A 16,901-nucleotide genomic window follows, 5' to 3' on the forward strand; every position below is an offset into this window, starting at 1 on the left:
CTTTTTAATATGCTATCTAGGTTGGTCATAATTTTCCTTCCAAGGAGCAAGCAGCTTTTAATTTCATGGCTGCAGTCACCATCTGCAGTGATTTTGGAGCCCCCAAAAATAAAGTCTGACACTGTTTCCACTGTTTCTCCATCGATTTCCCATGAAGAGATGGGACCGGATGCCATGATCTTTGTTTTCTGAATGTTGAATTTTAAGCCAACATTTTTACTCTCCTCTTTCACTTTCATCAAGAGGCTTTTTAGCTCCTCTTCACTTTCTGCCATAAGGGTGGTGTCATCTGCATACCTGAGGTTATTGATATTTCTCCTGGCAATCTTGTTCCAGCTTGTGCTTCTACCAGCCCAGTGTTTCTCGTGATGTACTCTGCATAGAAGTTAAATAAGCAGGGTGACAATATACAGCCTTGACATACTCCTTTTCCTATTTGGAACCAGTCTGTTGTTCCATGTCCAGTTCTAACTGTTGCTTCCTGACCTGCATATAGGTTTCTCAAGAGGCAGGTCAGGTAGTCTGGTATTCCCATCTCTTTCAGAATTTTCCACAGTTTATTGTGATCCACACAGTCAAAGGCTTTGGTATAGTCAAGAAAGCAGAAATAGATGTTTTTCTGGAACTCTCTTGCGTTCTCCATGATCCAGCAGATGTTGGCAATTTGATCTCTGGTTCCTCTGCCTTTTCTAAAACCAGCTTGAACATCGGGAAGTTCACGGTTCATGTATTGCTGAAGCCTGGCTTAGAGAGTTTTGAGCATTACTTTACTAGCGTGTGAGATGAGTGCAATTGTGCAGTAGTTTGAGCATGCTTTGGCAGAGGCAGTAGAAATACTGAAATCTTTTGATAAGAATTAGGAAATATGAATCGGTGAAACCTGATAACAAAGGGGGCATAGGAGGCAGAGAGACAAGATTGAGCCCAAGAAGGTATATACAATCCTGACTTAGGTTTCAGCCAGCTTGGGGGACCCGGGACTTGTCAGTCCCCTTTGTTACTGTCGTGAATACAGGAAGAAGAGCCAGGAACAGGGAGAGAAGGTGTGAATTTGGTCTTGATATTCATTACCCCCCAGATGTCCTCTAGTAATACTATGTCCCAGTCTGTGTGCTATGTAGGTCTCAGCTGGCAGCCTGCTCCCCAGAATTATGCAAGAGAATCGAGCCCTGGTGCCCAAAGGCATTTGCTGTATGTGAAGGATCAACTTCTCTTCTATGCATCTAAAATGCTTGTTGTTATTTAGTCACTAAGTAATGTCCAACTCTCTTGAGTTGGCAAGAATTTCTGAGGCAAGAATACTGGGTTGCCATCTCCTTCTCCATAGGATCTTACCTAGCTGGGGTCAAACCCACATGTCCTGCATCACCAGGCAGGTTCTTCACCACTGAGCCACCAGGGAAGCCCATCTAGAATGGTGCCAAATCATTTCCTGTGATGCGAAGTTCAGATGAAGAGCGCTTGGATTCACTGGTGAACAGAACAGACAGCTGCACGCCCCCGTGCAGCTCAGGAGCAGTCGACTTTGTAAATAACTAGCTAACCAGAGATTGTGCCAAGTGCTCTGGAGGAAATACAGTGGGCCTGTCTTAGGAAAGCGAGGGCCTCTGTGAGGAGGTGACATCTGAGCTGACACCTGAAGGAGAGAAGGATCCAGCATAGAGGAGCTGAGGGAACAGTACACATTAAATTTTGGTTTGGCGCAAGCAGTGCAACTATGTTTGAAGTGATGAGAGGCAGCTTTGGGCTGATGGGAAATGCCCATCGGAGAGGCAAGTCTTTCCAAGTCTCAAGTGCCCTAGAAGCCTTTAAAGTGTTTTTAAGAAAGTATTAACTTGACTAATTTGCCTCTTGAAATACCATTCTCTGGTAATTTTTTTACTATAAAAACTTATCAACTTACAGAAAAGTTGTAAGATGTACCAATTAACATTTACTTTACATTTCTTCACACACACTGCCATTATTTTTGTGAATATCAGAGAGTAAGTTAAAAATACGTGGTCTTTTACCCCTAAAGATGTCAGTGCCTATTTCCTAAGAATAAAGAAATTTCTCCAACATAACCACACTACAGTTATTGAAGTTCATTTCAGTTCAGCCACTCAGTCATGTCCAACTATTTGCAACCCCATGGACTGCAGCATGCCAGGCCTCTCTGTCCATCACCAACTCCCAGAGCTCACTCAGACTCATATCCATCGAGTCGGTGATGCCATCCAACCATGTCATCCTCTGTTGTGCCCTTTTCCTCCACCTTCAATCTTTCCCAGCATCAGGGTCTTTTCCAGTGAGTCAGTTCTTTCCATCAGGTGCCCAAAGTATTGGAGTTTCCATTTCAGCATCAGTCATTCCAATGAATATTGGACTGATTTCCTTTAGGATGGACTGGTTGGATCTCCTTGCAGTCCAAAGGACTCTCAAGAGTCTTCTCCAATGCCACAGTTCAAAAGCATCAATTGTTCAGCCCTCAGCTTACTTTATAGTCCAACTCTCAAATCCATACATGACTACTGGAAAAACCATAGCTTTGAACAGACAGACATTTGTTGGCAAAGTAATGTCTCTACTTTTTAATATGCTGTCTAGGTTTGTCATAGCTTTTCTTCCAAGGAGCAAGCGTCTTTTAATTTCATGGCTGCAGTCACCATCTGCAGTGATTTTGGAGCCCAAAAAGGTAAAGTCTGTCATTGTTTCCTGATTTATTTGCCATGAAATGGTGGACTGGATGCCATAATCTTAGTTTTCTGAATCTTGAGTTTTAAATTTTTCACTCTCCTCTTTCACTTTCATCAAGAGGCTCTTTAGTTCCTCTTCACTTTCTGCCATAAGGGTGGTGTCATCTGCATATCTGAGGTTATTGATATTTCTCCCAGAAAACTTGATTCCAGCTTGTGCTTCACCCAGCCCAGCAATTTACATGATATACTCTGCATATAATTTAAATAAGCAGGGTGACAGTATACAGCCTTGATGTACGCCTTTCCCGATTTGAAACCAGTCTGTATTCCTTGTCCAGTTCTAACTGTTGCTTCTTAACTTGCATACAGATTTCTCAGGAGGCAGGTAAGGTCGTCTGGTATTTCCATATCTTGAAGAATTTTCCACCAATTTGTTGCAATCCACAGTCAAAGGCTTTGGCATAGTCAATAAAGCAGAAGTAAATGTTTCTCTGGAACTCTCTTGCTTTTTCTATGATCCAATGGATGTTGGCAATTTGATCTCCAGTTCTTCTGCCCTTTCTAAATCCAGCCTGATCATCTGGAAGTTCACAGTTCACATACTACTGAAGCCTGGCTTGGAGAATTTTAAGCATTATTTTGCCAGCAACTGAGTGCAATTGTATGGTAGTTTGAGCATTCTTTGGAATTCTCTTTGTTTGGGACTGGAAAAAAGACTGACCTTTTCCAGTCCCTTAGCCACTGCCGAGTTTTCCAAATTTGCTGGCATTTTGGGTGCAGCACTTAACAGCATCATCTTTTAGGATTTGAAATAGCTCAACTGGAATTCCATCACCTCCTCTAGCTTTATTCATAGTGATGCTTCCTGAGGCCCACTTGACTTCACATTCCAGGATGTCTGGCTCTACTTGAGTGGTCACACCATTGTGTTTATCAGGGTTGTGAAGATCTTTTTTGTATAGTTCTTCTGTGTATTCTTGCCACCTCTTCTTCATATCTTCACTTCTTTTAGGTCCATACCATTTCTGTCCTTTATTGTGCTCATCTTTGCATGAAATGTTCCCTTGGTATCTCTAATTTTCTTGAAGAGATCTGTAGTCTTTCACATTCTATTATTTTCTTCTATTTCTTTGCACTGATTACTGAGTAAGGCTTTCTTATCTCTCCTTGCTATTCTTTGTAACCCTGCATTCAAATGGGTATATCTTTCCTTTTCTCCTTTGCCTTTAGCTTATCTTCTTTTCTCAGCTATTTGTAAGGCCTCCTCAGACAACCATTTTGCCTTTTTGCATTTCTTTTTCTTGGGGATGGTCTTGATCACTGCCTCCTGTACAATGTCATGAACCTCCATCCATAGTTCTTCAGGCACTCTGTCTGTCAGATCTAATCCCTTGAATCTGTTTGTCACTTCCACTGTATAATCGTAAGGAATTTGATTTAGATCATATGGCCTAGTGGTTTTCCCTACTTTCTTCAATTTAAGTGTGAATTTTGCAATAAGGAGTTCATGATCTAAGCCACAGTCAGCTCCTGGTCTTGTTTTTGCTGACTGTATAGAGTTTCTCCATCTTTGGCTGCAAAGAATATAATCAATCTGATTTCAGTGTTGACCATCTGGTAATGTCCATGTGTAGAGTCTTCTCTTGTGTTGCTGGAAGAGGGTGTTTGCTATGACCAGTGCATTTTCTTGGCAAAACTCTTATTAGTCTTTGCTCTGCTTCATTTTGTACTCCAAGGCCAAATTTGCCTGTTACTCCAGGTGTTTCTTGACTTCCTACTTTTGCATTCTAGCCCCTATAATGAAAAGGACATCTTTTTTGGGTGTTAGTTCTAAAAGGTCTTGTAGGTCTTCATAGAGCCATTCAACTTCAGCTTCTTCAGCATTACTGGTTGGGGCATAGACTTGGATTGCTGTAATATTGAATGGTTTGCCTTGGAAACGAACAGAGATCATTCTGTCATTTTTGTGATTGCATCGAAGTCCTGCATTTCTCACTCTTTTGTTGACTGTGAGGGCTACTCCATTTCTTTTCAGGGATTCTTGCCCACGGTTGTATATATAATCATCATCTGAGTTAAATTCACCCATTCCAGTCCATTTTAGTTCACTGATTCCTAAAATATCCATGTTCACTCTTGCCATCTCCTGTTTGACCACTTTCAATTTACCCTAAATGGACCTAACATTGGACCTAACATTCCAGGTTCCTATACAGTACTGTTCTTTATAGCATCAGACTTTCCTTCAATCACCAGTCATATCCACAACTGGGTGTTGTTTTTGCTCTGGCTCTGTCTCTTCATTCTTTCTGGAATTATTTCTCCACTGATCCCCAGTAGCATATTGGGCACCTACCGACCTGGGGAGTTAATCTTCAGTGTCCTATCTTTTTGCCTTTTCATACTGTTCATGGGGTTCTCAAGGCAAAAGTACTGAAGGAGTTTGCCATTCCCTTCTCTAGTGGACCATGTTTTGTCAGAACTCTCCACCATGACCTGTCCATCTTGGGTGGCCCTACACAGCTCCAAAGTTTCACTGAGTTAGACGAGGCTGTGGTCCATATGATCAGCTTGGTTAGTTCTCTGTGATTGTTGTTTTCATTTTGTCTGCCCTCTGATGGATGAGGATAAGAGGCTTATGGATGCTTTCTGATTGGAGAGACCGACTGAGGGGGAAACTGGGTCTTGTTCTGATGGGTGGGGCCATGCTTACTAAATCTTTAATCCTTAGAAAATTAATATTGGTACTATTATTATCTAATCTATAAACCTTATTCATATTCCTCTAATTATCTTAGTAGTATCTTTTACAGGAAACATATTAGACATAGTCATGTTTTAGTCCATGAAATCATGCTGACTTGAATTATTATGTCTCTTTGAATGAGTGAGTTTGAGTGAGTGAAAGTCACTTAGTCATGTCTGACTCTGCAACCCCATGGGCTATACAGTCCATGGAATTCTCCAGGCCAGAATACTGGAGTGGGTACCCATTCCTGAATTCTCTAGGGGATCTTCCCAACCCAGGGATCAAACCCAGGTCTCCCGCATTACAGACGGATTCTTTACCAGCTGAGCCACAAGGTCTCTTTAGTATCCTTTAATCTATTAGAAAAGCACTTCCTAGGTGGCTCAGTGGTAAGTAATCCACGTGCCAATGCAAGAAAGGTGGGTTTAATCCCTGGGTCAGGAAGATCCCCTGGAGCAGGAAATGGGAACCCACTCCAGTATTCCTGCCTGGAGAATTCCATAGAGAAGCCTGGCAGGCTGCAAAGAATCAGACATGGCTTAGCACGAGCACGAAACACCACCAAATCTGTCAGATCAGTTCCTTAGCCTGTCTATGTCTTCCACAATTTTTATATTTGTGGAAAGTACTGTATTAGTCTGCTTGGGCTGCTATAATAGAATACTACATATTGGGTAGCCTAAACAACAGAAATTTACTCCTCACAATCCTGGAAACTGAAAGTCCAAGATCAAGGAGCCAGCAGAGCTGCTGTTTGGTGAGAACTCACCCCACGGGCTGTAGACCACCACCTTCAAGCTGTGTCCTCACATGGCCTCCCCTTTGTGCATGGAGGGTAGGGGAAGGAGGAGAGAAAAGTGTGACTTCTCAAAAGGACGCTAATCCTATTGGATTAGGGCCCCACCTTTATGACCTCATTTCACCTTAGTTACATCTTTAGAGGCCTTATCTCCACATGCCCCTTTGGGGGTTAGGGCTTTAACAAAAGAATTTGGCAGGTACCACAAATGTATGCTCCAACTGTTTTGTAGAATATGCCCCAATTTGAATTTGTCATGTGTTTTCTTGATGATTAGAATCAGATTATGCATTTGGGGCAGAAATCCCACAGACCTGAAAAAGGTGCACCCTTTCTGGTGCATCTTATTCAGAGGCATATGATGTCTGTTTGTCTCGTTACTATGATGCTAAATTTGATCTCTTGGTTAAGGTGCTATCTGGAAGGTTTCTTCACTGTAGAATTACTATTCTTCCATTTGTAATTAATCAGTGTTCTGTGGGGAGAATCATTAACACTATGAATGTATCCTATTCCTCATGAAAACTTTACCCCTTACTTTTAACATGCATTGATGATTCTCACCTGAATCAGTTATTGCTATGTTTGTCAAATGGTGATTCTCTGACTTTGGCATGCTTTCAATATTTGTTTATTGCCATTCTTCTTATGAGAAAGAGCTTTCCCTTCTTCACACATCATTGTTCATTTATTTATATCAATATGGGTTCAAGAAATCCTATTTTTCAATGTGTTACAATCCATTATCATCATCAAAACTTAAATTATTGTATATTTGCCATGGGAGCCCCTTCAATCTGGCTACTGAGTTCTTGATACATCCCTATAATTCTTTCCTTGATTTCAGGCACAACAAGATTTTTTGGTTTCATCTTGTACTTTCCCTGTTCCAGCTGTGGTTTCAGGGAATGCTATTTCATCCTAGTAGAGAATAGTATTTAGATAAATACTATCATCCTAGATTTAGAATAGTATTTAGAGCTGTGTATGAAATGCCCTTTAGGCCATTTATGGCCAAACTGATCCTCAGAGTCACGTGTTTCAATATTAAGAATGATGTTGTGGGAAGAGCTCTGGACTTTGCATCAAGGAGCTTGACTGTGAGTTCTGATTCGGCTACTCGGTGGTAAATCATTTCGCCTCTCTGGTCTTATATTTCTTCTTTAAATTGAGGAGATCAACTAGATTATTTCTGAGGCTCATCCCAGTTCTGAGATTGTCTGCCTACACATACTTCTCTTCTACCTCTTACCCAGGCCTGTTGGCTAAAGCCACTGGAACTGGTAGGGTAAAGTTTGGAAAATCAAAAAAGGATATCTGGACTACACATTCTAGCAGATAAAAAGGCAGAGAGAGGACAGGCCACTCTTTCTGTGCCCTGGTCCTTGATGCAGGTAGTGAGGACCCAGGTTGTGATCTGAGAGGCAGACTCTCAGCTGCATATAGCCCTTCCTTGGAATCTTATGGTTGGGATAGATTCACCATCAGATCAGGTCCCCCTCTCTTTTTGGCAAACTGTCTATCTAGACTTCTCAAGGTTTTTATAATTTATTTCTTTCTCATACACTGTGTTCATTTGCTCTGTGTCCGAGGAAGCCATTCCCTAAATTTCCTGGCTGTTAGAGGCAATAAAAAGAAGAAATACATACACATGAAACCAATAAACACATGAAAATGTTCAGCCTTACTAGCTTTGCAGGAAAAAAATGAAAACTAAAACAAGGAGAAATAGTTAACTGACAAATTGGCAAGTTAACCCCCAACTAGTGCTGGGCACTGTGTAAGGGGCATTTCATGCTCACATGCCATGCTGGAAGCGAGATGCAGGATGGGAGCAGCTTCTCATGGAAGCTGTCTAGCAAACTCCAACAAAGCCTCAGGGCTTTGCCTATCCTTTACCCAATTGTCATGTTCCCAGGAATTCATTCTAAGAAAATACTTACAGATATGAGCAAAGCTATCCACACAGGATGTTCAAAGAGAAAAAATTTTGAAAACAACCTAAGTGCTCAAATATTTGTGGGTTAAATAACTCACTTATATATCCATACAGTAAAATACTGGAATTAAAAATTATCATCAGAGAAGATGATATGGAGAAATGTTCGCAAATTGTGAAAACAAGTTGCAAACAGATATGTAGCTTATAAGCCAATTTTTTAAAATAAAAAGCTATATAGATTCACAAGAATGAAGACTAGAAAGAGATTTAGCTACCTACTTATCTTGAAGAGGTACCATGGCAGGTGATATTTCTTTTTTCCTTCTTTTGTTTGCTCACTTGTGTTTTGATAATGGGCCTTCCCTGTTGACTTAGTGGTAAAGAATCTGCCTGCCAATGCAGGAGATGCAAGTTTGATCTCTGGGTCGGGATGATTCCCTGGAGAAGGAAATGGCAACCCACTCTAGTATTCTTGCCTGGGAAATCCCGTGGACAGAAGAGCCTGGTTGGCTACAATCCATGGGGTCTTGAAAGAATCGGACACAGGTTAGTGACTAAACAACAGCAACATTTTGATAATGATCATATATTATTTTTGTAGTAAGAAAAATGTTATTTTTACTATACTACTTATAGGAAAAAACACAATTCCATCTTCCTTTATCACTATGGAGTGAGCACAGTGTGCCCTCAGATTCTCTTGCTAAGTCAGAAAAGCAGCTGTCTTGGGGTCAAGTGTCTGGCTATGTACTGTTTTCAAGGGAGTGTTTCAAAGTGAAAGTGTTTCTAACCCACATGGAAACTGTGTGGAAGTGCAAGTCCTCTGAGCTTAGGCATTGACCAGGAGGATTGGGTATCCTGGGTCTTCTCCTGGGTTTTCTGCACAACTCTGTCCTTATTCTTACCATTCTTCCTCTGCTTTGCTCCTTAGGCTGTGTACCTTCTACCTCCTCTTTCGCTATTCCAGCTATCTATTGCTATATCACGTCCCAAGATATGTGTGTGTGTGTTAAGTCACTTCAGTCATGTTGGATTCCTTGCAACCCTACAGACTGTAGCCCGCCAGGCTCCTCTGTCCATGGGATTCTCCAGGCAAGAATACTGGAGTGGGTTGCCATGCCCTCCTCCAGGGGATCTTCCCAACCCAGGCACTGAACCCTCATCTGTCATGTCTCCTACATTGGCAGGCGGGTTCTTTACCACTAGTACCAGCTGGGTAGGCAATCTTAGACCAAGACTTAGTGGTGTAAAACAAAAACAGTCGATAATTTTGCTCATGAACCTACAGTTTGTGCAGAGCTCAGTGGGGTCTGGTCAGCTCTACTCCACACAGCATCAGCTGGGCTCAGCAGGTGTGGAGCATCCGCTTCCAGGGTGGCAGAGTTCTGCAGCTGACTGACTGATGCTATCATCAGCTCATTTCCGTGGAGGCCTCTCTGTGGAGCCACTTAGGCTTCCTCACGAAATCATGGTTAAGCTACTAGTCTTCTGGGGCTGCCGTGACAAAATACCACAGGCTGGGTGGCTTCAACCAAGAAAGTTTATTTTCTCACAGTTCTGAAGCCTAGAAGTCTAAGGTCAAGGTGTCGAAAGGGTTGGTTTTATTCAGCACCCTCTCTCCATGCCTTGCTGATTCCTTCCTTCTGTGTCCTCACAAGGTATTTCTCTGTGTGTGCCCATTTCTCGTGTCTCCTTCTCTTCTTATAAGGACACCAGTATATTAGATGAGGCCCCCATTGTGACGGCCTCATTTTAACTTCTTCACCTCTTCAAAGTTCATCTCTCCAAATGCAGTTATATTCTGAAGTACTTAGGACTCCAACAAATGAATCTGGGGGTGGGAGACACCTTTCAGCTCATAGCAAGTTCCAGGAGTGAGTACCTAAGGGGAGACAGAGAGTAGAAGCTGCCGGTCCTTTAAGGCCTGGGCCCGAAAAGTGGTACTGCCTCACTGCCTCCACGTTAGTTTAACCAAGCAGTCATAAACTCAGATTCAAAGGAAAGGGACACAGAACACCGTCTCTGGATGAAAAGAGTGTCAAAGAATTTCGGAGCTGTATTTTAAAACCACCAGCCTTGCTTTGAGAATATTGCTGCTCTAAGCTAACCTGAAGCTAGAATCCACACCATTCACTGTTCTCTTTGTCCTGGCACTGGATGAAAATGTGCTTCTTACTCCTTTAACAAAATCTGTTTGCAAAGTCCTGCTGACCTCATTTGGCTGTGCTAATATCCCAGCTACTAAAGAAGATGTTTGAATTGAGAGCTAGAGGGTGTTATTTGAAAACTACCACCACTGGCCCACTTGTGTCTGAATATGTGGGAGCTGGTCATTTATGTGCAGCTTCTTTATTCCATAACATTTACCACTATTTACTATAAACTTAAATGTACTATAAATTTTACTGTTTTTTATGTATATTGTCTATTTCACCCAACCAGATAAATACTCTGCCACCAAAAACATCTTTGTACTATAAACTTAAATGTACTATAAATTTTACCATTTTTTTAAATGTATATTGTCTATTTCACCCAACCAGAAGAATACCCTGCCACCCAAATCAGATCTTTTTTTGTTCTCTGATGTATCATACATATTTAAAACCATGCCTGGCCCATAATCATCACTCTATAAATGCATATTGAATGGATAAAAGTACACATTGATTTTGTACCTTGTTGTCCAACTGTGGGCCTGTTTTTCCTTCCTTCAGTACAAAAAGGCTCTCCACGAGCTTGTGCACTGCATGGCTCTGACAAGGATCTGCTATGGTGATGCCCACTGGAAGCTGGCCGAGGCGCACGTTAACCTGGCTAAGGGTTATCTTCAGCTGAAAGGTGAGTCTGCCTCAAGCTGCAGAGGATCAGCTGGTTTGTTTCCGCTTTTTTTCCCAGACTTGGCTTAACTTCAGGAGGGTCAGGTTTTCTTGGATGTTCTCCTCTCCACACATTGAGAAGCCATTTCCTTTCACAGCCAATATGATTTTCTAATATAATATGCAAAAAAGAGAAGGAAGATTTTAGCCCTGCAGAACTTTATTCTTTATGATCTTAAAAACAGTCCTTAGGAGAAAATGGATTTGTTAGCTTTGAAGGCATTGTAGAAATGGCCTAGGGTCTAGAGCCAGAGCCTAAAATAGAACCCATTCATAAATGTATTGATGGAAAATCTCTTGCCTGTGAGACCAAACCCCTCCCCCCAAAATAAAAGGCTAAATCAAGCTGGCAGTAAACAAAAGGTAACTTATTGATTCATACACCTTAAAAATCAAGGGTAAGTCTTAGTGTAGACTTAGCCAGATTCGCATTTTCAAACAACATGATCGGATCTCCGTTCCTCTCTTTCTCCAGCACGTGACTCTGCTTTCCTCTGTATTGGCTCCATTCTTAGCCCAACTTTGCCCACATGGGGTCAGCAAGGTTGCCAGCAGCTTCAGGTTTCCCTCCTCAGCATTCCCAGGATAAAAAAGAATGTATCTTTACCAAAATCTCACAGTTTGGGGATTCCTATTGGGATGACTTGGGTTGTATGCCAAAGACAAGAACTAGTCTGAGGAAATGGCAACCCCCACCCCAGTATTCTTGCCTGGAGAATCCTGGGGGCAGAGGAGCCTGACAGGCTACAGTCCATGGGCTTGCCAAAAGTCGGACATGACCGAGCAACTGAGCATACTCACATGGTCTGATTGGCAAGCCCTGACTTTTCTTCCATCGGATCCTGGGGGAGAGGCTGGCCTTGGCTAAATCACGTGGACTGAGTGTGTAGGGGCATTCTCAAAAGGAAACAGGGCACGGGAGAAGAGATGCAGAGAAGGCAAAAACACCGACTGGCAGCCGTGGACAAGACACACAAGAGCATGTCTCTGTCCCTTCAGCTGAAAAGAGATTATATTGATAATGATGCTGCTGCCTTCCCAGCATCACTGATTGGCCCAGTGAGTAAATAAATGAAGTGAAGTGAAAAACACCACAATGCTATGCATACAGCTGCCACCCAATAAATTTAGCCGAACCTGACTGTAGACTGGTCCTACCTGTTAGATCAGAAGGGACCTTGGAGATCATCTAGTTCAAACCACACCCCTCTACCCCCTATTTTCTAGATCCAGAGGAAACAACTAATTTGATGTGAAACAAGCTGCCCCAGGTCAGACGGTAAATAGTCTGATCCAAGACTCAGATCTAGGATTTTGGTTGCCAGGGCCAATGTCCTGGCATCTGGGATTTTAAATGATGCTTTCCCGCCACAGTCTGCTACCTTTCTGCATTATGGACTTTTTTTTTTACTCAAATTAAAATAAAAGCAGTATCTACTAATTAGTATCTACTAATTAGTGAGGCCAGGCACCATGCTATTTTCCACATATACTTTCCTTTAGTCATCACCAGGTGGCGCTAATGATAAAGAACCTGCATGCCATTGCAAGAGACTTAAAAGGTGTAGGTTCAATCTCTGGATCCAGAAGATCCCCTGGAGGAGGGCATGGCAATCCCCTCCAGTATTCTTGCTTAGAATCCCATGGACAGAGGAGCCTGATGGGCTATAGTTCATGGGGTCGCAAAGAGTCAGACACGATTGAAGTGAGTTAACACATAGACAGACAGACAGACACACACACACACACACACACACACTTCACTACTGTGCTATGAGGCAGGTAATGTTATTATCTGTCTACAGTCCAGAAAGATAAGGCCAAAATTTCTGGGTAAGTGATGGAACAGGAAATCCTTTCTGAGCAGTGTGATTTCAGAGCTAGCATTCTTGAACCGCAACCCATGCTGCCTCCAGTGGGTTGAGTTCAAGTTCCTTGAAGAAATAGACAAATGATTGTCTGAGGAGGCCTTACAAATAGCTGAGAAAAGAAGAGAAGCTAAAAGCAAAAGAGAAAAGGAACTGTAACCCCATTTGAATGCAGAGTTCCAAAGAATAACAAGGAGAGATAAGAAAGCATTCCTCAGTGATCAATGCAAAAAAATAGAAGAAAACAATAGAATAGGAAAGACTAGAGATCTCTTCAAGAAAATTAGAGATACCAGGGGAATATTTTGTGCAAAGATGAGCACAATATAGGACAGAAATGGTATGAACCTAACAGAAGCAGAAAATGTGGAGAAGAGGTGGCAAGAAACACAGAACTATCCAAAAAGATCTTCACGACCCAGATAACCACAATGGTGTGATCACTCACCTGGAGCCAGACATTCTGGAATGCAAAGTCAAGTGGGCCTCAGGAAGCATCCCTACGAACAGAGCTAGTGGAGGTGATGGAATTCCAGTTGAGCTGTTTCAAATCCTAAAAGATGACGCTGTTAAGTGCTGCACCCAAAATGCCAGGAAATTTGGAAAACTCAGCAGTGGGTGCAGGACTGGAAAAGGTCAGTTTTCATTCCAATCCCAAAGAAAGGCAATGCCAAGGAATGTTCAAACTACTGCACAATTGCACTCATCCCACACACTAGCAAAGTAATACTAAAAATTCTCCAAGTGAGGCTTCAAGAGTCTGTGAACCATGAACTTCCAGATGTTCAAGCTGGAATTAGAAAAGGCAGAGGAACTGGAGATCAAATTGCCAGCATCCGTTGGATCATGGAAAAAGCAAGAGAGTTCCAGAAAAACATCTACTTCTGCTTTAATTGACTCTGCCAAAGCCTTTGACTGTGTGGATCACAACAAACTGTGGAAAATTCTGAAAGAGATGGGAATACCAGACCACCTTACCTGCCTCCTGAGAAATCTGTGCAGGTCAGGAAGCAACAGTTAGAACCGGAAATGGAACAACAGACTGGTTCCAAATCGGGAAAGGAGTACATCAAGGCTGTTTATTGTCACCTGCTTATTTAACTTATATGCAAAGTACATCATGAGGAACGCTGGGCTGGATGAAGCACAAGCTGGAATCAAGATTGCCAGGAGAAATATCAATAACCTTAGATACACAGATGACACCACCCTCATGGCAGAAAGTGAAGAAAAACTAAAGAGCCTCTTGATGAAAGTGAAAAGAGGAGAGTGAAAAAGTTGGTTTAAAACTCAACATTCAGAAAACAAAGATCATGGCATACGGTCCCATCACTTCATGGCAAACAGATGGGGAAACAATGGAAACAGTGACAGACTTTATATTTTGGGGCTCCAAAATCACTGCAGATGGTCACTGCAGCCACAAAATTAAAAGACACTTGCTCTTTGGAAGAAAAGCTATGACCAACCTAGACAGCATATTAGAAAGCAGAGACACTACTTTGCTGACAAAGGTGTCTCTAGTCAAAGCTATGGTTTTTCCAATAGTCACGTATGGATGTGAGAGCTAGATCATAAAGAAAGCTGAATGCTGAAGAATGGATGCTTTTGAACTGTGGTGTTGGAAAAGACTTTTGAGAGTCCCTTGGACTGCAAGGAAATCCAACTGATCTAAAGAAGATCAGTCCTGGGTGTTCATTGGAAGGACTGATGCTGAAGCTGAAACTCTAATACTTTGGCCACCTCATGCAAAGAACTGACTCATTGGAAAAGACCCTGATGCTGGGAAAGATTGAAAGCAGGAGGAAAAGTGATGACAGAGAATGAGATGGTTGGATGGCATCACCAACTCGATGGACATGAGTTTGAGTAAGCTCCAGGAGTTGGTGATGGACAGGGAAGCCTGGCATGCTGCAGTCCATGGGTCACAAAGAGTCAGACACAACTGAGTGACTGAACTGAACTGATCATGTCTTGTATAATATTGCATATGTTATTGGCATTAATAAATTTCTGGTAGGTTGATTATGTGCTTTAAAAAAAAAGACAAAATTCTGTAAGTGCTCCTACAAAAATAGCATACCCTGGATTTTTTTCTTTTTGCTTTTATTTATTTATTTCTTCTTGTTGTTTCTTAAAATTTTTTAATTGAAGGATAATTGCTTTGCAGAATTTTGTATTTTTCTGTGATACATCAACAAGAATCAGCCATAGGTACACCCTTGTCCCCTCCCTCCCATCTTCCTCCCCATCACACCCTTCAGCCTGTCACAGAGCCCCTGTTTGAGTTCCCTGATTGAATCAGCAAATGCATGCCCTGGATTTTCTCCATCAGAAAATCTATTCTGTTTTATAGACATAGGAACAGAATGAACTTCACATTTTGACAGCTTTATTTTTTTAGACATTGAAGATACAATTCCATGTAATGAATAATGTAAGACCAGGAGTATTGGGATATAAGTGGAGGGTTGTGTTGTTGTAGGGAAGAAAGTGAGAGTATGGGAAAGCAAAAAGTCCTGATACCCCTAATATCACCTTTTCCACAAATGAATATTCCAGTGGAAGAACACTAAAACCGCTGGGAATTAGTTCTTGGTAGTAACTGGTTTTTAAACTCCATGTGTTTACCACATAGAAATAAGAGATTGTAGCACATTAGCCCCTTTATCTCGATGGAATTATTTGTCAGTCTTGGTAGATATCTTCATATTTGTATTATGTTAATAGCAACTTTAAAGTTATGATTATGGATGGGTGAGCAGAAGATTCAGAATTTTTAGTATTCCGTTAAGATTGGTATCACAAAGCCAGGAGTAAAATTTATGAAATTTTTATTTCTTTCCCAGAATGCTGCAGTCTTTATAAATTCCTTTTATTTTTTTATAATTATTTATAACATTTTATATCTGATATTGGTGAAGTTTCAGAGCTGTTCAGTTTCTGCTTATTCTGTTGATTTCCAGAGAGAACATTTGGAGGAAAAATTTTTATCTTGAGTACTTCCAGTGATTGTTTCTTCCAGTGATGATGGTATTTCACACTGCCCTGACACATCTCCATGTGCCGCTTGCAGATATGTGAAGTCACCGCATTAGATTCCCTGGCCAGAATCAACTATATTCCTGTCCAACTGAAGTGAAAGAGAAACTGAGACTTCCTTTCTTCTTCCCTTTTTTTTTTTTTTTTTTGGTCCACAGGAATGTCACTACAAGCAAAACAACATGCAGAAAAAGCCAAAGAAATACTCACCAGCTCCATTGTGCCTCCATACAATGACAATACAGATGTTTTCAAGTGTTCGGTTGAACTGTTCCATACCTTGGGGCAAGCCTTACTGTCCCTTCAAAAGTATCCTTTTGCCTCTAATCTTTACAGGTAGAAATACCATTCATAATGCTTGTATTTAATGTTAAAGGCCAAATCAAAAGTTGACAGGTGGCTCAGGAAGGGTGATGGGCAATATGAGAGCCAAGGATGTCCAGGAGCTGGGGCCCCAGAATGCAGCACCAGATATAAAGTTTTCTGAACACAACTCAGGTTCAAGGAGGCGTCAAAGAATTTGACAAAGGCGGAGATACTTTCAAAGGAGATGCTCCAATGTGGAAAGATTATAAAAGAAGAATGGATGGAAATTCAAGTGCGGATCAAATTGTCATTTGCACAGTAAGTTTCCAGTTTAGGACCTTCCGTATGTGTGATTGCTGGAGGTTCTTTGCCAGAAGATTCTGTCTTGAAACAGGAGGAGCATCTCCGTGACATTGCCGTGGCTTCTCCACAGCCATTTTCCAGCAGTAAAAGGGGGGAGCACAGTCGTGTCAGAGCAGCCACAACCAAGGCTTACACAAATCAAAGTGGTGCTCGTCACTAGGTGTGTGGTGTCCCCACACCCGCCCTGGCTCCTAGAGTCCTGGTGTCATCCTCTTGGTTTTCTCTTTCTTGCCTGCTCTCCCTGCCCCTCTTTCACACTCCTGTTCCTTCCC

The 16,901-nt window shown here is 41.8% G+C and overlaps 1 protein-coding gene across 2 annotated transcripts in view; it reads left to right on the forward strand.

The window, feature by feature from the left end:
• The window catches only part of TTC23 (tetratricopeptide repeat domain 23), a 161,799-nt gene that overhangs the window by 58,719 nt on the left and 86,179 nt on the right, over positions 1-16,901 (forward strand). For both annotated transcript variants that reach the window (XM_068991448.1, XM_068991449.1), the window contains exons 3-5: positions 10,889-11,012; positions 16,119-16,269; positions 16,459-16,584. In XM_068991448.1, the coding sequence (XP_068847549.1) occupies positions 10,889-11,012; positions 16,119-16,269; positions 16,459-16,584 (401 nt within the window). The remainder of the gene's footprint in view (positions 1-10,888; positions 11,013-16,118; positions 16,270-16,458; positions 16,585-16,901) is intronic.

This window comes from Capricornis sumatraensis, chromosome 19, assembly GCF_032405125.1.
Source record: "Capricornis sumatraensis isolate serow.1 chromosome 19, serow.2, whole genome shotgun sequence".
Classification (NCBI taxonomy): Eukaryota; Metazoa; Chordata; class Mammalia; order Artiodactyla; family Bovidae; genus Capricornis; species Capricornis sumatraensis.